General features: G+C 44.7%; 1 protein-coding gene across 1 annotated transcript in view; it reads left to right on the forward strand.

Moving 5' to 3' along the window:
* Positions 1-25,059, forward strand: part of CDH4 (cadherin 4) — a 417,132-nt gene that overhangs the window by 338,552 nt on the left and 53,521 nt on the right. The window contains exon 7 of the mRNA XM_059480662.1: positions 3,005-3,177. Within this exon, the coding sequence (XP_059336645.1) occupies positions 3,005-3,177 (173 nt within the window). The remainder of the gene's footprint in view (positions 1-3,004; positions 3,178-25,059) is intronic.

Below are 25,059 nucleotides of genomic sequence, written 5' to 3' on the forward strand. Positions count from 1 at the left end.
GTATCTGGAGGATAAATCTTGCTTAAAGACAGGCTAAATGCAAAGCAAACCAAGTGGAAAATGGCAGGGGGGTGGGTTACACAGGTTGATCCTTCTTGAGCCATCCCTAGGGATGGTGCCCTCAGCATGGGGAGCAGGAGATGCTGTCGGTCAGCACTGCCAGGTGGGAAAAGTGTACACAGGAAAGGGAGAGGAGATACCAGCCCTGCCCAGACTGTGGAGTGGGAGAAGCAATTTGCAGCCAGTTTACAGCAGACTGTGGTCAGACAGACAGACAGACAGCCCCAGGGAGAGCCAGGAAGGAAGCGGCTGCTGCAGCTCCGTGTGTGCTGCGGCCACACAGGGCCCTTTGCAGAGGGCCTTTTATTATGTTACAAGATAGTAATTAATGCCAAGTTCCTCTCTTTATTTTCTCTGTGGTTGGGTTTCATAATGGAAATTAAAGATAGGAGATAGGGAGCAGATTGCCTCTTGAAATACAGCTCCCTGGTGCTCAGTTCATGACTTCAGAGACATTGTCCAGCCCCATCTCCCTTTATGGAGATGCAGGTCAAATGCTGCTGAAATAGTCCTTTTTCTCAAGAGCAGATGTGCTTAGTCCAGTGCTACACTGCAGGAAAGGAGCAAAAGGGTCAGAGAAAGAGTGAAGGAGACCTTCTGTGCTCTCCATCCACATTATAGCTGCTGTCCCCCACCCGCTGCCACCAGAGCTGCAGCCTGGCAGGTTCCCCTGCCAAGTTGGGAATCCACCATTTCATGCATGTGCTGGGTAATTTTGGAATTTACGGTACAGTCTGAGACACCTCACATGAGGAGGGACCACAACTGTGGGGTGCCTTTATCTGAACCTGGAAGTCCAAATGACATTCAGAGCTGGTTTTTTGAGCTGGAAGTGCATCATGAAATACCACCTGTTTTTTGGAATACATCCTAAGACTGCACATGTCCTAAAATAGATTCTGTTTTCCTCTTCCGCTTCTGTTTTCATTAGCCCCAGGTTTTGACATTCTGTTCAGAGATATTTTCAGTATCGAATGCATTAAGATAACATAAATTCCAAATCAAACATCTCATTCAGCATATTTCCTATTTAAATTTCTCCTGTACATTTTCCCTGTAGTTATCTAAGGGTTGGTTTCATTATTTGTATCAGCTGTCTTGTGATAACTGGTTTTGCAAAAGAGCAAAAAAACGAATGCTTGTAGAGAAAATAGAGAAAATTTGTTGCTTGCAGAGCCTTGTTTCAATTCAGTGTTCCTTCCGTCTTCTGAAGTTTATTGATCAGGAGAATGTTAAAGTTGTTGAATAGTTTGTTTTCATTTCACAAATGTGAATCAGGATTATTGCAGAAAAACAGGAATGTATTCATCATTAAGATTTGCTTTACACATTCATTTATTTTTTAATCTATAATTCTTATTGAACTAAGAAAACTCACAGGAATATATGTACCACCACCGAGAACAAAAAGAGCCTGATTGAGGCAGATGGAAGAGCAGCAAAGCTCTTCACACAAGTGCAAAAATACAAACTTCTACACTTCTAATACTGAGAAACACTGGTTTTCCAGAGGTGCTGGGGGGATTTCCTGCGTGCTGAGTGGCTTAAAGACACTTGGCTAAGGTACAAAATGCTGCAGCCATTTAGAGCATGGGGTGCTTTTCAAATCTTTTGCAAACAGATACAAGCTCTGCAGCTCTCTGGTCTTCCTGACCTTGGAGTGTGGTGGCTCCCAGTGTGGCCAGGCTGGGTGTGCAGAGGAGACACAGCACGATGCTGAGGCAGCCACATGGCCTCAAGTTTGCCCATGGTTCACATCTAACTCAGCTCTTTTTGTAAAGCCACGTGTGGCTCCATCTCAGGTCAGCTCAGGTTCTTGCTGGGACTACCTTGCATCTCTCCAGCATGGCAGGCTCATAAGTTGGTCTGTTGCTCAGACTGCCCGAATGCACAGTGTTTGAGTGGCACCTTCCCTCTTGTCATGGATGCTGATGGGTTTGGTGATCACAAACGAGGTTATGTCTGGTTTTGCTGTCTCTCTTTGCCTCCCACTCCTCTTGTCAGGTCTCAAGTCATTATACTCATCCACTGTTGCAGATTGCCTTGTGTGAGCAGTGTGTGCCTGCCCTTCTACTCATTGCCTCCCACCAATACAACAAGTGTAGAGCTGGGCCCTGTGAGCTCTGGGGGTCACAGGACCATGCAGCTGCAGGAGTCCATCCAATCAAGTAACATCTTTTACGCTCTTAATGATAATTTCCCACTTTAGCAGAACACCCTGCTGCCAAACTCCAGTGCTAATGAGCCTGTCAGTGCATCAGTGCACTCCGACAGTATCGAGAATGTAGGGATTTGTTTTTTGCAAGGCAAATGAAGACACTGATGATTAGCAAGAAACAAACCAACAATTCAATACATCACTGGCCACACATACCAAATCATTGATTTTCTGTCCTGCTGGGCAGCAGCTGTTGTATTTGCTCTGCAGAAATGGATTTTTTCATCCTGGAGGGACAAGAAAGGTGGATGTTTCTCCAAGAACTGGAAGCAGGAGGCAGTTGCTTCCTGCACTGGACATGGGCATGTTGATGGTGTCCTGAAGCTGCTGAGAAGTCTGATGGGCTTTCCACTATTAAATTCTGCTTCTGAATGCATGTGCATGCAGTGATTGGATAGGAAAAAAAATCTCCTGTGAGAATCTGTGAAAATTGCAGGACAAAAAAATGCTGCCCTAAAACTTACAATCACTGAAAGAATTAGAAGTTAATCATAGATACCCTCACATAACTTCTCTCTGTCTACCAGTTACGTGTAATCAGCATCCTTCCAGATCATCCATCTCAGCAGTGTTGCTATTTCCATAATCCTCGCCTTGCCTGCCTGGATTGAAGTGAGCTGCCTCTTCCACAGCATTTCTGAACAAATTGCATGCCCCCAGGTCAAGTGGGGCCACAGTCTGCTCTGCAGTGAGGTGTCCCTGCTAACTCCTCTTGCCTCGTTCCAGGGACCTACGTGATGACGGTGACGGCGAACGACGCGGACGACGCCACCACGGCCAACGGCATGGTGAGGTACAGGATTGTCACCCAGACCCCCCAGAGCCCCTCCCAGAACATGTTCACCATCAACAGCGAGACTGGGGACATCGTCACCGTGGCTGCTGGCCTCGACAGGGAGGTGAGTGTGACGCTGTCTCACCGGGTGTTCGGTGAGGGTTGCTGATGTGAAAAGCACAAACCCTGTCTGTTGGGGGAGATGAGACAGGAAAGCCTTATAAATGTGATTGCCTGGCAAAAGATTTTGAGAATATAGAAATTATAAATAAGATTGAAATGAAAGCAAGCTTTGAGATCCCTTAGTTGCTGAACAACTGGAAAACAATGGTGTGGCTGACTGAAGGTAATCTCCTTTTGATGGAACAACACCCTCTGCTTGCAGACAGGCCCAAGGGTCAGAGCAGACCCTGCCAGCTTGGCAGAAGGGGCCCAAAGAGGCGTTTTTAGAGTTTAAAATGTAACACAGTATGGTAATGTAATGATTCTTATAGGCTGTATGGAAATGCTATAGGATTTGTATATTGTACTAGGTTGGTTAGTGAGAATCAGAATATTCAGCACAGAAGATTTACTGTATCGGTAAGGGGAACCTCGCTCTCTTACGCTCTTATCCTCTCATCCTCTCTCTCTCTCATCCTCTTTCCCACTGTCTTTACTTCTCTTGGGCCTGCTTTGAGCTGTGGCTGGCAGCTCCCAGCAGGGCCCTGCACCCAGGCCCATGCAATAAACCCCAGGTTCCATGACCTGGCTTCAGATATCTCTCATCTCCATCCGCCCCCACCATCCTAGCCCCAACACTCCTACACCTGTCTTTAATGCCAAGGCTCCAAAAGCTGGAGTTGAGGTGTGGAGATCACAGTCTTTGCTTCTGCAGCAACTGTGGGGCATCATGGCTTTGATGTGATATTTTTGTCTTAATCCATATCAGTCAATGAAACCCTGAGAGAATCTTCTCAAACTCCAGGAGCTGATATTTTCCTTTCCTAAGTTTGTAAAACTCAAAAGATGTAGAAAATACTCCAGGAGGCATAGGGGGATGAATAAATGGTCATTTGTCCCCCCTTCTGTTGGGGGGAGATAAAGTGCCAGACATCTATAGCCCTTTCTAGACCTGTCTTTCTTAGTTCTTTGCATGTGATCCCTGGAAAAGGAACACAGCCTGCACTCAGCACACTTCACGTCCTTGTGTCATTTCCAAACTAGTAAAATGTCTTCCAGTGATTTTGGGTTTGTGTGATGTTCAGCCTATCGTGCCTCTTCTTTCTGCCATTTTACAATGTGCAGCTTTTCCAAATGCAGCAGAAATTTCACTTTTACTGACAAAATAATACTCCGCCAGTGTAAACTCTATAATGGGATTCTCAGAGCTCTGCCACCTCTGGTTGTGGGTGTAGCTCAAGGACAAAGCATTTATGCCTCACATATCAAACAAAAATCAGTGCAGTGTCAGTGGTGGGATGGAGTGAGTGTGGAAGGAGGGGATGGGGTCAGTGGGTGTAAAGGGAGAGAATCCCAGAACTTCAGTCAATTGGAGGTGATGGAGTTCAATATGCAGGTGATGGAATTCAGCTCAGTGCAACTGGGAGAGCTCTGTGGAATCAGTGATGGGAACAATGGGCCACTGAGAGTATGGAAGGAAAGACTTGCTTAGTCTGAGGCTCAGGTGTTTATTTCCAGGCAGTCCCCAGAGCCAACACATCCAGTGGGAGAGTCCAGTTCGGGAGAGCCCAGTGTGCTGCGTTTCTGGGAGAAGGCACCAGAAACTGGTTTTGTTCTTCTTTCTCTCCTTTCCTCCCCTGTGGCAATGTCAGGGCAAGCAGGAGTCCCCACATGTGGGCCTGGGACTTAAACTCTGACAGGTGAAGCCTCCTGCACCTTGGAGATTTTTCCTGTGCCCCTCAGACCAGCAGCAGTACACTTCTGGCCCCACTGATGCTGTGCCAGGCTCCATCAGGAGACATTCCCTGCCAGGGACTGTGCCCATTTCATTCCCATCTCTGGGGCTGCTTTTTTGCTTCAGAGAGCTTGGGGATGATCCCAAAGGCAGCTGCTGAGAGCAGATAAAAGCCCCAGCATCGTTTCAGCAGCACGTGTGGAGCCCAGGGGCATCCTAAGACACTCGGGATGGGACGGGATGGGATGGGATGGGATGGGATGGGATGGGATGGGATGGGATGGGATGGGATGGGAATGGCTGGGAGCAGCACAGGGCTGACCCTCAGCACCGTTTCAGGGTGAGCTGGCCCAGGGGGGACACACTGTGTGGAGCAGCTTTCCAAGGAGAAGGTCAGGAGAGCCGAGAGCTTTCCAGGTGTGAGGACGGGAAGCAGAGCTGGGGGAGCAGGAGGAGCTCCAGCACCTGCTCCTTCCCACCTGATGTGGCACACTCTGCAAGCACAACCTGGGGTGGATTTGACCTTTCCCTGCTCCCTTTATTCCAAGAGCTGGGAAGTTGGCTGAATGTTAAGCAGGTGGATGATCCGAGGCAGTGCTGGAGCCTGCGGCAGGCTCGCAGTGCAAGAGGAGAAACAAGTGCTGGAGAGATTGCTGGCAGCCCCCAGGGGGATGGCAGCAGAGTGCTCAGAGAAGAAATTGGAATTGTGGCAGGAAAATGCTGATTTTATGGAAATTAAAGAACTGTTACAGCCCCCCTGACATCAGTGGGGGCCAGCATTTGAATGCTGGGCTTTATGGGCAGAGAAAGGTCGTCGGTTTATATTAATTTCAGAAACACAGATTGGGATAACTTGGTGGGAGAGAGGTTTTAATCTCGGCAAATCAGCTCAGAAAAGAGGCAGGTGATAATTAGGGGGAAAGGATAAGGCAGAATCCTTTTTATTGCTTCTCTCATTGCATCTGGAGTATTTTAAAAACTTGCAGAGAAACCATGTGCTTCATGTGAGTTCCCTTGTGCACAGGGTCCAGGAAATCACAGCTGGCACATTTTGTGTGGAAATGTGGTGCTGAGTGTCCCAGGCTGAGTACAAGAGTGGGCAGGGGACACTGGGATCAAGGCAGAACAACCAGCTCTAGGCACAATCCTGGGGCTGCCCTGAAGCTACAGGGCATGCTTATTCCCAGCTCTCTCTCCTGCTTTCAGGAATTGGCAAAACTTTCTGGTTTATTATCATAAAGTTATATTGCATCTAAGTTGAAAATTGTGTTTAAACCACCCCCATTACTGTACCACAGACTGGTTTTTTTGGTTTTGTTTGTTTTTCCTGAAAACTTGTGGAAGCTATTAAAGGAGTGGATTTGGGGTTGCTGCTGACATTTCCTTGTCGTTAGGAAAAGGAGACGAAGAGCAATATTTGGAATGCAGATTTGTGTAAATTAAAATGTTAACAAATCTGACCTATTCAGCTGAAACTCCTATAACCAAGATAAATTCCCTGGATACCAGTTATTTCTCCAAATGCTTATTGACACATTTATCAGTGCCTGAGACATGATTAAGTTAAGCTGTGGTGATACAGAATGAGGTTTTCAGTCTCCATTGGATCCTTCTCCCTTGTTTCTGCAATGCAAAGCAGGCATAAAAATAACTTCTGGAGCTATTCCATGTCTGAGAGACAGGTCCATGTTCCAGATCCAGCATTTGTCTTTCAAAAGGGAGAAAAGTCACTTCAGAACTGGTGTTCCTAGCTCAGCATTTCTGTTGCATGCTCATTGAATGAGATTTCCTGATGTTCTCAGCATCTCCACTTAAATATTGGTTCTCTGCTGGTTTCCTAAATTACCTTCAGTCCATGAAGGAATGAGCTAGATGAATATTTAGCTTATTTTGTGTCAGGACAAGTGTTTTGTTTGACCTGTAAGAAACCTATTTTAAGACCAAGTCGGTATTTTTGCTTCTGTTTCTAAACCTCCATTTCCACAAACCATGGAGGAAATTAAAAACTCAGCCTCAAATTATGCTGGTCTCTCCTAAACGTACCTGACACTGAAGATAGCACAATCAAAAGGCAAAGTATTAAAATATTGATGGCTTTAAAGTTATCTTACCTGGTTCCTATTAATCTGGATGTAAATATGGTGACAATGCTGTGTGTCCACTCACTCATTATGACTGCCCTTAATTGAATGGATCCCCAAGGAAGATAAAGTTAATTGGACTGCACTTCATAAAAATTATTAAAGGAAGACAGTTTAGCAACAGCCTGATGTAAGCCTGGATGCCTGAGGGTGAGAAGTGCCAAGGGTGGAAAAAAGGAACACCCATCCCTTGAAATAAGGGGGGAAATGATAGGGATTTAGGGTCGTGAGAGGTTCAGAAGTGCATTCAGACCGCCAGGTTTTGATGAGAAGGTTAAAAGCAGATGCTTGCTGCAGGAAAACATCGGAGTAGCCTAGGAAATCTGCAGCTGATTTAATGAAATTAGGAGGGGAAAATCGTGTGATGGTAGGAGCACAAAATGTGTGGATTATAGGGAAGGCTGTGGTGCATGAGGTGAGCAGGTTGTGGCAGAGTTCAGGGGTAGGAGGGACCATGGCAGCTGATGTAATTTATGGCAGGCTGCTGCAGGAGTGGGTGGCACTACCCGAGATGCTGCCAGACTGACGGCTTCATTTAGCAGCACGTCTGAATTCCACATTTCATTAATCTGGGCGTTTTTTTCCCACTGGGAAGAAAATTGCAAGAGATAAGAAAGGGTCAGGTGAGTCTCAGACACAAGCAGAACATTCATATTTTTGTTTTCCATCCTGAAAACTAACATTTCTCTGTATTACCTTGCAAAAGTGACCAGTTCCACATGTTATTTTGTTCCTCCCACTCATCCCAGTGTCCCAGGTGGAATCAAGCCCACACTGTCAGTCTGATGGTGCTCCTGGTGCAGTAACTCAACCCCATGACCAATTTTGATTTCTCTGGTGGCAGAATATCTGTCTCAGTAGCACAGTAAACCTGCAGTGGGGCTATAGGATAGGCAATATCATCCTCCAAAGAGCTTCCCCTAAATATTTTATGAACACGGACTTTGAGCAAGCAGGAGGGAAAAAAAAAAAAAGAATGAGAGAAAAGGAGGTGATTGATCCCAGGCTCTGCTGGCAGGCCAATAAATGTTGAGACATCTCAAATGTCACCCAGGTTTATTTGAGATAATAAGTGTTTCAGCACTGTGGTGCTTGTAGTATAATGTTGCTAACTTTTTGAGATGTCCCTTAGAAAGGAGTCCCTTCCCAGCACATTCATCTGGTGCTGGAGAAATGAAGGCAGTCAGGAGCACTGAGTTGCTTCTTCCAAATTTCTGTATGTTTGTATTTCTTTTAAAAGTGATTGGATCTCTGCTGCTGCAAATGCTTTTAAAAATACATGAAATCCGATTCTATGATTACTGCACTTGGCTCTCTGAAAACGTGATGTTGCTGGTCCTTCTCAAGTGAGTGAAAGATAAAAGGGAGAGCCTGCCAACAACTGAGTTAGAGGTTTATTTTATTTATGAATGAAATGGCAGGATTTTTGTGGGGAAGAGGAGAAGTTCTTCTTATTAGCAGAGACAGTTGATTTCTTTTCCAGAAGTCTGAGTTCGGTGCAGCTACACATTTCTGTTAGTGCAGAATTTGAAATGTTATGTTAAAGGAAAAAACAAAAACAACTGTACGCTACTCCAAACACTGAGCAGGGATGGTTTTTTACTATCTGCAGTAACTATTTTGGGTACATTTATCTCCAGGTCATGGTAAGAGCTTTTCAAAACCTTCTTGTTCATTCAGATGCTGGCTGGGAGTAAGCAAGGCATTGCCCTGGTAGAGGAATGACTTTAGCCGTTGAGATTCCAGTGAAACATTCCCACGGACAGACATCCCCTAATCTGAGATTACCCAGATGCGGTGAGTTCAGTCTGGGTTTGTCTCTTCCAGGCAGACAATCATCCAAGTGTGGCCAGCTGGTATCTCAGGCTGAGCCTGGCTTTCTGCACCAGGAAGCTTCCCCTGACAGTGGAGTCCAGCAGCTCTCAATCCTTCATCCACCCCTGGAATGCAGCAAAAGGAATTTATTCTGCTGTAAATTACCTTGGCCCATCTAATGATTTCCCTCACTGCATAATCACTGTGATGTTCTGCAGAGCTGTCTCTGCTCCTCTGAGCAGGTCTGGAGGAGCATCTGCTGCAGTGTGAGGCTGAGGGATCCCACACCACACCAGTGATGGATGAGTTTACCTGGGCACACTGTCACTCATGTGTGTGTACTGACAGAATACAAGGAATGAGGGAAGGTGACATCTAAATGGCTTGACTGCATCCTGAGAGCTCCTGTTCCCATTTTCCTCAGTCAGATTAGCCTTCTCTGAGGAGCAGAGAGGAGTAATGCAGAATTGCTACAAGCATGTCACCTTCTGACATGCACAATCCAACATCCACCCTGTTTGCTATTTGTATCTGTTACAGGAGTTCTTTAAAATGAGAGGGATTCTGCTTTTCATGTTCTTGTCACTGCTTTTTCCAGTGAAGAACTAAAACAAGGTTGTTAGACTCTGTGGAGCCATGAGTATCTTGCTTTTCAAGATGAACGTCCATATCACTGCATCAAAACATGCAGAAAAATGCCTCCACAGCTGAACTCACAGGAGGAGAACCAGAGTGAGGGATTTGTAGTTATTTTGCCGGCAAGGCACATCCATTTCTATGAATTTGGACCACGAGTCCTTGTATTTAGCTTCCAGACTTGCAGGCTCCCCAAGTGGCTGGGATGATGAAGGACTGGAACAGACTTCCAGGGTTAAGTGGCTTTTCCACTTCTCACAGCATTCAGGCAGTGACTGGGAGTCCTTGTGGAACATGTCTTCAAGGCAGTTTTAAACTACCAGAGTCTTAGCAGGGATAAGCAGGTAAAATACTTCAGCATCCTCTGTCAGACTGTGTTTTACCTGTGTTTTACCTTGGCCCTAATGTATTTCTGTCCCTCTGCCACAGTTTGTCCCCTTGGTGTCACACAACAGGCTCTGCCCTCGCTGTCTGCCTGGCAGCCACGTGCCATCCCGGGGATTTGTGGAGCACAGAGTCACTCTGAGGGATGAAATCCACTCTGTGCTCATCATTTCTGGTGAATACTACCTTATCCCTGATACCTTGTAATTTTTCAGGGCCATGTAACGAAGATGTAAATACTGAAGCTTTATGTATTAATATGCCTGAAATCATTACTTAAAGATAAAACTGGTTAAATTATTCAGTTATAAAATTATCCCATTTCCACAGCAGCATATCCTGTCAAAGGCAGAGCTGATTAGCCATAAGCTGAATTTAGCCAGCAGATTTATGCTGGATTCTGGTTTATGTTTCTGCATTGTACATAGGACTGCTTTGAGTTTGTTCCATCATTCCAGTGCATTTCATTTTCTCATTACAGAGAAGAATGACCTTTCTCAGCAAATTATGGTGAGGAGCACTACCACTCATCAGTGAAGAAGAATCATTTTATTAACCCTGTTTAGTGCTTTGCCAGTGTGTTGTGTAATCAGTGGAGGGCCACTTGCAGTAATTTGAGATAGCATAAGTTATCAGAGGGGAAGGGCTCAAATCTGCTCCTTGGTCCAGCACTGCTTAAGGGATCCATCATAGCTTTGTTGCAGGGTGGGAGAGATGTGAGCAAATCCTTGTCACAGAAATCACACCATTTGTTTTAATTAAGAAGGGAAAAATGCCAGTGGTTCTGAAACCTTGTCACAATTCCCAGAAGGAATATGTCTCCCCATCTGAGCTCCTCAAATGGCAGTGCCTGTGTGTCTTTCTGGTGGGTGTTTCTGCAGTGATCTGTACCTTTTGCTCTTCTGCATGATTGCTGCAACTCTCTAAACAAGGAGCTGGCAATCAGTTTTAGAGCTCCTGTGTGTGGAAGGGGTTTTTTGATTACTTTGCCTTTAAAAAAGCCTGATAGCTAGATAGACTAGTAAAACTGATAGAGGAAGGGCTCTGAGCCATGGCCTTGAAAGAAAATAGCATGAGTAGGGAAAAAAAAGTGGATATGGTAGGAGACACTTCTAAAGAATAAAAGAGCTTTCCAAAGAAAGAGGCTGGTAAATAGCTTGAAACCTGTGGGAGTCCTATGAGCAGACAGCAAAACAACCATGGTGTTTATCTCCCAAAAAGGTAACCAGGGATGTGTACCAGGAGCATGATCAGGACACAGGTGTAACAGGCTGGAGATCACCTGGCTGTACAACCTGAGACTGTGTTTCTCAGTTTGGCTGTGGGTTTGTGTGAGCTCAGCCTGGCTGTGTGATCTGCTTGCACCCATCTCGGCCCTGTGCTGTCCTGAGGCCTTCCATTCTCCATCAGATTGCATTTTAATAAAGGGGGTCAAACAGAGCAGTAGGGCTGGGTTTACTGCTCTGCTGTGCAGGTCCCAGTGCACCATGTGTCCTTCCTGAAGATGTGCACAGGAGGATGCTCCAGCCTCAGAACTGGGCTGTAAATAGAAACGTGCAGCCAGTTTACATCTGCCATGGAGCCAATTCCACCAGGAGTGAGTGCTGCCCTTTGGCTGAAAGGAGGAGTTTCCTCCCACCCAGGCAGTGCCTGTGACACTGTTTACTGCCTGCCACAGTAGCTCCCAATTTGGTTCTTAAATTCTTTCTCCCATTTGGCTTAGACTCTTTCATACACCTGGCTTGCTTTCAGTATTGCCAGCATTTAGATGCTGGAGCCTCTGGAGGAGGCTGTACTGACTCACATGTGGAACTGTAATGGCTTTTTTTATTCATATTTGGGTGAGCTGTTGAAGAGATATTACCAAATTGAAAAGCTGCATGATTTGGGGTTGAACTATTCAGATAAAACAAAGCTTTGAGTTTAATTGGATCCGATTATAGAGTCCAAGCAAGAATCCTGACACCCCCACCTAATCAGTTTCCTTCTTTTAAATATGGAAATCTTCAGAGCCTCTCCAGTAAGAAAATTCCACATATACTAATAGGCTATGGATCCTTTTCTTTCTTCACACACATTTTAATATGTTCAGAGAGTTCTGGTACAGTCTGGTTGCACTTGTTTCAAGTTCCTCATGAAATCCCACCTCTGACTACAGTGGGTTGGTTTATACATTATTCAGTAGTAAAATCCCAGCTGAATAGGGAGGAGGAAAAAAAAAGTTAAGTATTGGAGTGGAAAGCTCACCAGGTCCTTAGCATAATCTCTCTGGTTCAGACCTGCATTTCTTTTTCTATTTGAGCTTGTCTTACAGTGGAGAAGAGTGTATCATTCCAATTTCAGATAGAAGACTACTTGCTCAGCTCAGGGAGATTTAAAGTTTTTTTTTTTGGTACATCACATACTTTCCAACAGCCCCTTCCCCTCTCTAAAGGGATTATTGTCTAAATCTGCACCGGGTCAAGTGAAATAATTAAACACAAGCTGGCTCCACTAATTAACTTATCCACAGACCATTGTCTGTTATTAGCATTTTAAAGAGAATTTGTTAACTCCTTCTTCCTAGACCTAGTACTACTTTTTTTAATAGCAGGATTCATTCCTGTGAGCATCTTTGGCTCTATTTCTTGCTTAAATATTGTCAACACATTTGCCAGAGCATGAGTGAGTTTGTGGGATGTTTCACCCTGCATCAGTTACTTTTCTTAACTGGGCATAAGAAGAAGGCAGCTTGAATGCAAAGGACTGTGACTGTCAGAAGACCAAATACAGTCTCTTGTATTCTGAAATATTCTTAAAATAGGAAGTTCTCAGTGTAAACAGCAGAGAGGCTGTTCCATGCTCTGTAAAGTATAATTTAAATTGTGATGTATCTGGAGTTTTTATAGTACATCTCATCTGGAACAGTGTCAAGATCGTGGCATTTGTATTTGCAGAGGATGTATTACTTCCAAAAATACAGAAATGTGTGCACAGGGACCAAAATGTGGGTGTTTGCTGTTCTGCATCACGAATCCTGTCTGTTTCCTTGAGTTCTGTACTAATTAGTTCCCAGAAAGGTGGCAGAAGGTGGCTCTGTGAAGGGGAGGGCTGTTCTTGTTAGACACTTGTGAGCATCGCTGATCTGGCTATAAATAATCACAGCATCAGGTACTGAGGTTTGGGCTGTTCTCCATTCACTGCAGGCTGAGAGGGGACTCATGGATAAGGCCAGCAAGGTGGCACATGCAGGCAGGATGGAGCTATGTGTTATTCTTCCCAGAAATGCACATTAAAGCATCTAGGAGCCTGTAGTAGCAGAGCTGAAGCAGTGAGGCAGTTTGTTCTTTTGTCACGGTAACCTCACCATTTTTCTCCTAATTTTTAGGCTAAATATTTTCCTTTCATTGTTGTTCTGTTATTTCAGTTTTCTAAAAAATTCTGAGGACTTTGTGTAAGAAATCCTCATTAAATAGAGTACATGTCAGTACAATCATGTTTTATTCAAGCTATTCATTTTTTGCACTTAAAATGCTTTCTGTTCTAAATGCCTCTCCAGAAAAATAAATGTGGTTTTCAGTTAAAGTAAACAGGTCACATACTCAGTGACCTTAAATCTGATGGCTCAAATTGAGAAGAGGAACTAATTGCGTAAAAATGCAGTGACTCATATTATCCAGATGTTCAATAAGTTGGTCTTTCCAACTTACTTATACATGCCTGAAAAATAAATAGATTGTAGTTTTCTGTTCATACCAACATGGAATTCCCCTCAGTTTATAGGGAAGGATTTTGTTTTAATGGTTTAAGGTTTGGAAAGATGCCCAAGGAAGGATGAACTGACCAGACTGAGGATGGGAATCAGGGTCTGTAAATCAGCAGCAAATGACTCTTGTAGAAGTGGGAAGCTTTTCTGCCAGGTATCTGCTATTCTAAAGGGAGGGTTTGATGCCACCCAAGCAGCAACATACCCAATAAAATGCCTACTTAGGAATCATAGTGGTCACCTTGTGAAGGTGAATTTCAGAGAGGTCGGAAGAGCAGCATCCTTGTCCCTTGAGCTCAGGGCCAACCCTGTGGTTTGCCTGCAGCAGAGTGGAGCTGGCCCAGCCCCAGAGATGTGCTGTACTCTATATTGGATGTGTTTTGCAGGGGAGCCTGTGCTGATGTGGAGTAGTAGATGAGAGGATACTCCACGCATTACTCATTCTGGAAGTGGTTTGTTTTGGAGATGTGTATGTTTCTGCAATTATTTTAGCCATTAAACTTCAGCCCTGAAAATGCTTTCATCTTGGCTGATCCCATCTTTCTGTGGCCATGGCAATGGAGAGGAGTGTGATGGGAAATGCATTACTGGGTTTGTAAATTATGTGCAGTTCCCTCACCCTCCCCCCTGTATGTTTGATATCAGAAGATGATGTTTGACAGAGAAGATAATGAACAGTATTTGCTGGTAAATCAGCAGCTAGATGTGGTTTGAAAGAAAGCATATTTGCGCATAAAGAGACAATCTGGAAGGTTACCAGTGCTGTGCACCATCAGAAAATCTGCTCCACAGATGAGCAGCAGAGCAGCTTCCACCAGTGAGTGCTGGAGAGGAGCCGGGTGGCCTCATGACTTCAGGGTATCAGCTCTTGACAAAGCAATTGAGCAAACTTCCCTAGAAAAAATAGCCTGCAGGGCATCAGAGGGTTCTTAGGGTAGGCAGCCCACCCCCAGCTCCTTTGGTCATGGCCAAATCCCTGAGAACCCCTAAAGTAAAAAGTGGGACAATCTCTCAGATCTGTCCATCAGATTAGAAATTGAAGCATCAGCCATCATTTATGCAGATGATCCTGATGAAGCAGGAAGCGCCCCACAACATTTTCCCCACCCCTAGATTAGGACAAAATAATGATTTTTTAGAATTGTAATTACCAGTCAGAAAATAAAATCTGGAGAGATTTAGCATTTTTATTTTAATAGCTGCAAAAATGTCGCATTGATATTGGTCTTTTAAAGTGATGTTTGACATTTTGAAAGATCAATTTTTGTCAAACTTAGCTCATACCATTAAAACCATTTTTAAAAGGACTCTTTTGCAATGTAAAAATAAATTCCAAGCGAGGGAGAGCTTTCAAGTGCCCGTCCTTGGGAGCAGTTTCACTCTTAGCATCTTGTGATGAAAAACCATTTTGTCATAATATTCTCCACCAGTTTTCATCCTCAGGCCCCTTCAGTTCTCTATATGGTCTCTGCCACTACTGTCGTCCAACCATACCAAAATGGGTATTTAGGGACGTTCTTCTGAAAACTAATTCCAGTGTTTGCAATAAGGGTTGCTAATGTAACTCGGAGTGACCGTTGCCTGCAGTATCAGCATCTTCAAAGGCTGACTGACATGTTTGAGAAATGGATTTTGTGCTACTCTGCTGACCCCAGACTCTGTGCCAGGGCAGTTCACAGAGGGGCACAGTCCTTTCCATCCAAGTTCCACAGGGGATAAGGGAAGCTAAATTGCAGACTTCATATCCAGATGTGCAGGGGAGCGTTCAAGGAAAATGCATCAAAAACATCTTGCAAAAGCTCATTTAAAGTTACATAAATTATTGTTTGCATTTTCACATGCAGTTATTTTCAAGTCTAACCAGCTGTATCTGATTGAAGTGGCCCTAAATAAATAGATGGTTACATAAACACAACATTTGTTTGGGGATTTTTTCCCAATAAGGTCTGGGCCCTGTTTGCTTCGCAGTGTTGCACAGACTGTGAGAAGGAGGTGTCTGAATTTCAATGGGACATTTTGACACAGAAAATCCCATTCTTAGTATGTTTGGAGTTTCTAAGTCATATGGTGACAGCTACCTTAAAAGAAGACACAGTAAATAATATGGCATGTATTTTGCAGAGAAATTGGAATGCAAGCAGAGAGTCCAAAGGGGTGATCACATTTCATTTCACGTTTTTCACCCCGTTTCGGTGCATCAAGCCAATGTCTGCTGCATGCTGATGCACTGAGCAGGCATTCTGCTGACAGGCTCCCCAGCAGCATCTTGGGTTGCTGTTTGTTGGGAAGGGCTGGTGTTTGCATTTCCAGGAGAGCCCTTTGTCACCATCCAAGGTGATAACACCTCACTCCCTCCACCCCTGTTTTCATCTCACAGATCAATTACCTGATAAAGGGTGACCCTGGGCCAGGCCTTGGTTGCTGACTGCTGCAAGTCCAGTCCACAAAGTTCAGAACTCCTTAAAGCACCACTGAAATTCTTTCTAGCAGGTCCCAAAGTTCTATAAATGAAGAAATAAAACAAGTGACTCAAGGCGCAGAGATGCTCGTCTGTGCTGTCTCTGTTCCAAACCAGAATAAAACATGAAAGAATAATCTGAAAGATGTGACAGTTTTTATTGAAGAAATAATCAGAGAGTCACTTATCAGAATCAGGAAACCTGCTTTATCCTTTGTTGCATTATAAATAAGAATTATATTTGTTCTTGGGGAACAAGCTTGAAGTACACTGCAAGACGTTATTATGAGTGATGCACCGGGAGGAACTGAATAAATACTGCCTGTCTGCCCCATTAGGTGGTTTTGTTTCTTACATTTCTCTGATTCCTCTACCAGGAATGAGTTGTTTTATCATTTCAGAGGTGAGCCATGATAGGTTTGCTAGTGGGGGCCTGAATTCCAAGCTGACAGAAGGGAGGATGCCAGGCAAGGCGAGTGGTGGTGGGGAGGAGGCAGGGGCTGGGGTCTCCAGGTGTGCCCCAGCTGCTCACTGTCCAGATGGGCTCTCCTGCTGCAGGGAGACACTGCTGGCCAGGGCAGCCCATGGTGGTGTGGAGGAAACAAGAAGGAACAGGAAGATAAAAGGGAGAAACAGAAAAACAGAAGAAAGAGACATTTGTAGGGATAGGAGATTAAGGAGGGTGGAAGCAAGGAGTTTACTTTCTCCACTCTTGTAAACTCTTGCAGGCTGTTAGCTCTGGATATGAAAGGTTATAGAGAATGCCATCCTAGGCAGAACAACACACCCAGTGCAGCATCCTCTCATGATCCAGGCATCTGTCAGAGCTGCAGGCACGAGCTCTTGGAGCTGCGTGTGCCGGTTCTGTCTCGCGCTAGGTGATTAGATGTAAAATTACACAGTATCATCCCAACTTGGAACACGAAACGACTTCCATGCTCTGTCTTGACTGTTCATAATGTTTCTTGGCAGAAGTTGTTGCAGACACCAGCTTTCAATCCTTCCAAATTAAATGTCAGTTGATGGCAGCGCCGCCGCCAGCGGGAGCGCCCTGCTCATCCCGCTTCCCCCGGCTCCGCACCTCCTCAGCTGGCTGATGAGCAGCTCAGCTGGGAGCAGTTTCGGAGGAGATCTTTGACTTTCTTTGGCTTCCCAGAGGAATTCGTAATTATTTCCTCCTTTATCATGGAGTGCAGCTGGAGTCTTCAGCTCCATTAGAACTGCCCTGGTAATTTCACAGTGTGAAATTTACAGCAAACTAGGGACATTAACGTTAAATAAATTTATGCAACAGCAACCCTCACCCAAGTCATTAAAAGTGTGTGCAGTTTTTAATGGATGCTTCAGCATGGCATTTGATAAGTTTGTTCATTTCTTTTCCCAGTCTGTTAATTATATACACACACACACACACACACACATTCTTCTGCCAGAGGTTTTGGTGGAAGCTGGCTGTGGCCACGGATGTCACCTCCTTGCAAACACTTCAAATATGGCTCTAATCCCAGCCTCAGTGGAGTGAGGAGAGGCTGTCACCAAGAGTGTATCTGGGGGGGAAGTGTGACAGTGTGGGTCTGTGTGCAACTCCAATAATCCAATTGAACTATGCAGTGATTCCGAACCGCGTCTATTTGAGAAGACAGGATATCATAAAGGCTGCTAATATGGTGGAAAATTGTATTAAGCTGAGACAAGACAAAGTTGATTATGTGCACAAGTAGTGCAGATGTGCCTGGCACTGGTCGTTTATGCATATTGATTGATCTTAAATACAGCAGAGCAGGGCATGGGATGGGGTTTCCATGGTTATTGATTTTCTTTCAGCTCCTTGGGCTGTCATCAGAGACTTTCAGATCCAACTGCCTTGACCTATACACGCCCTGATAAGAAGGCTTGATAAGGAAGCAGGCACGGGGCTGATGTCCTGGCCAGAGAAAACCTGCTGGGTATGTCCTTTGAGGAGCAGACATTCAGGAGCAGCCCTGCTTTTCAGCTCTGTGGAGCCGGGGTGTGGAATTCTCTGGGAAGCTGCAGTTGGGCTTTGGGGCTGCCTTGCTGGATGTTCAGCATGGGCTGTGGGGAGCAGCCTGGAGTGCTCACCAGGGTCACTTTGCTGCGTGATCTGCTTCCCTTCAGTTTGCTGAGGGAGGGGACTTGGTTTCCTAATTGTTTAATTTTGGCTTCTATAAACCTGCTGGAGCAGAACTGTTGTTTTTCCACCTCTCCCACGTTCCAAGCAGTGAAGCTAGAAACAGGAGGTTTTCATCCTGTTCTTTGGTTGTTGTCTCATTCCTCAGGAGTCTTAAGACAGTTTTCTTCAGTCCTGCTCTGCCTGGAGCCACTGACCTCGCCTGGCTTCCATGGGCTCTGTGACCCTGCTGGCATGAGCCATTTAATGGTTTTCCAACTGAAAGAGCAGATTTAGATTAGATATTAGGAAAAAAATCTTTACTGTGAGGGTGGTGAGGCCCCGACACAGGTTGCCCAGAGAAGCTGTGGCTGCTCCATCCCTGGAAGTGTCCAAGGCCAGGTTGGACAGGGCTTGGAGCAGCCTGGGGTAGGGGAAGGTGTCCCTGCCCATGGCAGGAGATGAGCTTTAGGATCCCTTCCAAGCCCTTCCAATGATTCCATGATTCTCTCATCGCTGGCATGGAGCTTGAAACGTGATGTGGGAGTCAAAGACCCTAATTTTCTAATTCAAAAAATATTTAGGAGTAGAGATAATTAAGCATCTAGCAGTCAGGAAAATGGATTTGTGGATGTTTGTCCAGGGAATTCCCTAATATCCCAGTCCTGAGGGTTTTTACATGTATGGGCATCTCCACCTGCCTTGGCTGCAGCCTGAGCTCTCTGCAGGTGGGTCTGCTGACACAGGTGAGCTTCATGATTGTGCTCCAGTTCTGAAAGAGGAATTTGTGAGCATGTTGAATTGAGTGCATATAACTTACCTTGATTTATATTTGAGCTGAGGTGAAAGAACTCTATCTGTGATTATAGACATCAAAGACAATGTATTGAAATTCAGTTTTCTAATGTACACATCATTTATCAAATCTCTGCCCAATAATGCCAACGTTTGCTGCACAGAAATACAACGTGATGGATTACCTGCTTCCCACCAGCTTTCTGAAGGCCAAGGAAGATAAACACAAGATTCTTGTAGAAATGCCAAGTTCAGGCTAGGGAAAAAGACTGAAATCAAAAACCCCAGGGCAGTTAGGAAAATTCATGAGCAGGATAAGGATTTCAGGGACCTTACAGTGCTCAGAGGAAAGGAGTTTCTTGTTCTCTTGCTGTCACCAAGAGCATGAGTGACCCACCTGCTGCAGGCAGAACGTGTCACCTTTTGCAGAATTTGCCCTGGTTTAGTGCCTGCTCTTGGGATGCTGATGATCTAAAAAAAAATCACATTTCCTACATCTAAAGCAGCATGGTCTGGACTTGGATCCATAACAGCCAGTTTTTTCCTGGAATCTGAAAAAGAAAAAAAAAAAAAAAAAACTTAGAAATATGAATTTCAAATTAAAACCAGGAAAAAATAAATAGCAGAAAACACTTTTATTTCTTGCTGAGCTTCTATTCAGTTCCTGCTTCCTGTGTTGACAGTGTAAGTTATACTTGGGCAGGAAAAAAAAAGGAAGCCCACAAACATAATTGCAAGCATGTCTAATTAGGCAGAGCTATGTAAATTTAGCGTTTCTACATGATTATAAATGTCAGGAGAGCCTTAGATAAGACATGAGAGTTTTGAGTATCTCTTGTGTACCTAGTCTAAAATGTCCTTATTGCTAATCCTATTCATCTGGAGTTGCTTCCTAATTAGAATATTTATGGGCTAATAAGGAGGTGAACAAGACACTCCAGTTCAGCTCCAAAGGTGAGAGCAGGGATTCATTAGACTCGGCGTCTCTGTTTTGATTGCTGTACAATGTAATTAACATTGTGCTAGACAATCATTTTAGATTTACCTTAACAACAAATGTTCAAGAAGATTCCTGCTGTTCTCTCTTCGTGCCCTGGTCTGCTGAAACCAAAAGCAGGGATGTCAGCAGCTTTGAGAGATTTGGGGGTTCCTGGATGGTTTTTCCCCCTTGTTGTATTTTCTGAACTGTTTTGACCCCAGTCTGTCAGTTACTGATGTTTCTGAGTTTTGGCCATGCCAGCTAAAAGTGAATCTGGTTTGCATATTTTATGAATTCGTGTTTTATAAATTTTATATAACTAGGACCTGCTTTATAGGAAATGCTTACTTTGATATTTTGGTGGGTTTTTTCAGAATTTTCGCTCGCATGTCTGTAACCAGTGACCTGATATAAAACAGAATTTTTAAAGTCAGATATAATACAGCTGGTTTCAGCTTATACTACCATGAAAGCACTGACGTTCAGTGCCTGACTCTCTAATTTTTCTTCTGGAAGGTTCTTCCCCACCAGGAGCCCCACTGAGCCCAGGCACAGCAGCAACAGGAAAAATTCCTCCTGCATCCAGACTGGGAACCAGGCAGTCCTGAGTTCCACCCCACGGGGCTGTAGAGCTTACTGATCCACCCCTGTGTGAGGGTTTGGGTGCTTCCTTGGTGGGATCATCCCTTCTCTTCCCCATTGAGGGAGGGTCCAGTCTTTGCCACCCATCCAGCTTGAGCAGACAACTTCCAGATTTCCTCCTGCTGCCTCCTCTGCCTTTTGCAAGATGTTTCTCCCAATTTGCTGCCAAAGCTCCCCTTGTGAAGGGCCCCTAAGGGGAGATGCTCCTTTTCTGCCAGCCCCAAACCCCTGTGGCTTTGCTGCTCAGGCCAGGGAACGTGGGGGCAGCTCCTGATGGGTTTTAGAAAGGACAAGACACAGAGTTTCTGTTCTCCCTCCCACATCTTTCTATACTTTAAGCTCCACTTCTGTCTGCAGAGTTCTGCAAAGCAATGGCCATAATTAATACAAATGCTAAATTGTATCTGTAATTGCCCCCTAAATTGTCCCCTATTTTTGCCAGTGCTGTGGCCAGTCCCAAAGTCAGCTCCTTTCCAAGGGTAAGCTGATCAAAGCAAAACATGGGGGGCTTGATCTCTTTCCTTCCCTTTCCATTCTGATCTGGTTGTCTGAGAAAACAACGTTCTGTGGCTTTAAAGGTGTGATCAGAAAAGTTGTTAAGATGTCAAGTCACGTTACTTCAAGTCTTCTCTGTATAAATTACAGTGAGGTACAGTGATCTCATAAATAATGATAAATATAGCAACATTCTGCTGCTGATGGAAATCATTATCAGCCATTATCAACTTTAATTAATATATTCACATTATTCAAATCCAGGTAGAAAATGTTCTTTGGCATCAAGTCTGGAGGAATATGGATTGTGGCTTTTGTGCAGCTGGAAAAGCAACAGGGGAGCAGCTCTGGGGAAATATTTTGTTTAGAGTTAGGGTCCAGCATATTGATTGCCCCACAAATGTCCCCCACTTTCCATGCTTGTGTGCAAGGGCTGGTAGAAATCATGTTTTCCAGGGTTATTTCTTTCCTTGGAGCACTGCTCCTGCACCAGAAGAGCTTTTTGTTGTTTGTGGCATCTCAGTTGTCTCCGTAGCAACCAGGGTAATGCAGGGGAATACACAATTGAAGATGCTGGAGATGAGTACTGGTAGCAAATGTTCTTTAACATGAAAAATGAGTGAAAACAAACAGAAAATATGGGCAAAATAAACCTCTGCTAGTTCTAAATGGAATGCTTCTTGAAAATTTCCATTAGGGCTTAACAGCTCTTTAAATAAATAGCCACTATGTCCCCTTCCATCGGAGGGTTTCCATCTGTTGATTGTCTTTGTTTGCTTTTTCTCCCATTTTGTGAAAGTCCCGAGGCCCAGTCCTGCTGCACACCCAGCCCCTGGGTACAGGGCTGAGCATTCCCTTCCCTCTGGAGAAGGAGCTGAAAAACAACATCAGATTGATGTACCCCGCCTGCCACTGCCCATAAACCCTCCATCCACACCTCCTGGAGAGGGGCCAGGGCTCTGTGTGCAGCTGTCCAGCAGAGAGAGGAGGGTTTCTTAGAGCAGGAATCCCCTGTTTGTCCAGGGCTCTGCTCAGACAAGGGCAGAGGGCTCTGCTCCATGCACACAGCAGAGCAGGTGGGAAAACCTCCTGAGGAGATGCTCCTGCATCCATCTCATCCCTCTCTCTATGCCTGCCCCTGCCCTCTCAGCATGCCCAGACCATGGCGTCTCTCCACAGGCAGTGCAGAATCTCTGGGATAACCCCTGTCCCTCAGACATGCACCCTCTAATATCTAGACCAAAGAATGTGCCAGCCTGGGATGGTATTTTCTGTTCCAGACACAGCAGTGAGAGTGGGCTCTCTGTGGGGCGTGCTGTGTTTTCCATGGGAAGGGCTCCCATCAGTGATTTCCTGGGCTAATGGCTTCGTTAGAACCTTAATGACCCAGAGTAAGGACCTGTTACAGCTGGTGTGAGGCAGCACTTTGTTTCTGCTGGCAGATAATACATCTCTAAATCTGCACTGTTCTTACATTTCCTATGAGAAAAAAAGAAATGAAAAATCCATACAGCTCCCATTAACCAAGAGAGAGAGGCAAACACTGCTGAGAGTGGGGTGAGATAAAACCTTTTCACTCGGGGACACAAATATGAGTTCAACTTAGGATAAAATTAAATACATTTCATGGTCTCACCTTGCTCCCCACAGGGAGTCAATCCATCTCACAAAATTCTTGAGACACCTTTATCCCAGCTTCTTCTGAGAGAGACCAAGGAGCAGAGTCCTAAATCCCTTGGCATTCTGCCTGAGGAGGATGGTCCCACCAGCTCCACATGGAGCCTGGTCCTACAGCCCTGCTTTTCTTGCAGTGAAGAACCTCAGCTTCTGGTTCTTCTCCTTTCCCAGCATGGTTTTGTCTGAGAAGTGGAGGAAATACAGCAACACACACAAAACAATTTACATATATATGTAAGTTCATACACCTGAACCCAAGGTGAGGCTCCACAGGAGCTCAACACTACTGTAGGAGCAGGAAAAATGGTAATTTGCTTTTCCAAAAGTACATGTCTCACCAGTATTTTGGAGAGTATTAAACTTAGAACCTCATCAGTTCCTCCTACGTCTGCTGCAGGGCTAAGTTGTTCAACTGGATTCTGAAGAAAAAAGATATGCAGTTTTGGGGATGTTTCCCTTGCACTGTACAGGCAGCTGAGATTTTGGAGCATGGACCATAGATGAGATGGTTTCATTTGAATTCCACTCTCAACCAAAGCAAAAATAGTTTGTTTTGAGGGAATTCTTTTTCCAGAGTGTCTGTTGTCCTTTGTAATTACCAGAGATTATCAGTACTGGAATAAGGACTGTGGTTTGCAATTAACATAGCCTGAAAAAATTCCAGCTCACACATGGTACCCTTGAGAGGGATGAGACACCCCAGGTTTATGGCAGGTGATGGGTGACATGAAACCATCCTGTGGAGGGACCAAAGCACTCTAAATCCACACCCCAGACAATTTTTTATGTACCTCTATCCTCAGTCTGCAGTTACATTTTTGGGCTGGTTCTGTCACTGATGAATTGCTGCCCAGAACTTACAGCCAGTTTATCTACATGTGCAAGAAGTTTCTTTTTCGAATAATTCTGCTCAGGGAACTGATGTAACTCAGCAAAAGGAGTGTCTTGCACATAGAAACTGGTCTGAGCTGGGGGTGGGGGAAAAAGAAGTAACATTGTGAGGGTGGATTTAATCAATACAGTTTTCCTTCTTTGCATAAAGGCTTAAAACTGCATTCAGCATCTCCAACTGGACTCTGCAAACCAATGAATCCCTCTGAAAAAAAAACCCTTAATTCCTCTGCCTGTTCCCCATTTGAGGAACAGGAATAATTCTCAGCTTGCAGAAGTTTAATGAGTATGAATTTGTCAATATTTATGCCTACAAAGAAAATAAAATATGCTGGCATTATTTATAGCATTTCAGTAAGCTCGTCAGAGCAGCATCATATATGATCAGGTCATGGGTTAACAAGGATTAATTATCTTGGCAGAATTATGCTTTGCAATTTTTCATTTCAGTCTGTTGCTTCTGAGTATTTGATAATGTAGCCTACTAAATTCAGGGTCATTTTGCTCCTTGTATGAAATTCAGCACTTCCCTACATAAATGTTTTTTAAGCGGAAATGCAGCCAGAAGTGGGGAGAGCTGAAGTGCTGAAATTCCGTCTTGCAGCTAATAGCCAAGAAACTGCTACATTCCTCCAATTTTGTAACTGCAGGAATTGCATTTCATCACATGAAGGTGGCTGGCGAGTTCCTCTTTCATTCCTCGTGGCAATGTGAAGTTAATTCCGTATTACAGGGACCTGGGAGGTTGTCAGGGGGGGTCTCTGCAGTGCCAATTCCTTTATAAAATTTCCCCTGCTATGATGGAGCCTGCTCCTGGGTCACCCAAAGGCCTTTGACACTTGCACAGATCCTGCACATCCCTTAGTTGACAAAGAAGCATAGAAATTAAATGCTGTTTGATTAAGGCCCTGATCTGGGAAAATTAAATTTTGCCTTCAATTATTGCAGTGGCTTCTGGCTGCTGCTCCATCCTCTTGTCATACACAGTCACCAGAAAGGGCCCAAGGTACCCCTCCAAAGGTCTCCTTGTAGAGCTGGGACAATTTAGGATTATCAAAAATCCTTCTTGGTCTGCTCCCTCCTCTTTCAAGTTAATAAACAAGGCATTTAATTTCACACTCCCTATACCAATCTGCTTTTTCTGGAGCTCTGCTCTGCCCAGACCCTCTCCAGTCACTGACATGGAGCAGTTTTTCCTCCTGCTCTCACCTGGCTGTGCGAGACTCTGCTAAGGCACATCTGATTAAGGCTGACAGGCTCAGGATGGGAAGGAAAACATCCCTGCTCATCACAGCAGCTCTCACAGTGGCTCTCTGCCAGCCT

The sequence above is a fragment of the Ammospiza nelsoni genome, chromosome 12 (genome assembly GCF_027579445.1).
Source record: "Ammospiza nelsoni isolate bAmmNel1 chromosome 12, bAmmNel1.pri, whole genome shotgun sequence".
NCBI classification, from domain to species: domain Eukaryota; kingdom Metazoa; phylum Chordata; class Aves; order Passeriformes; family Passerellidae; genus Ammospiza; species Ammospiza nelsoni.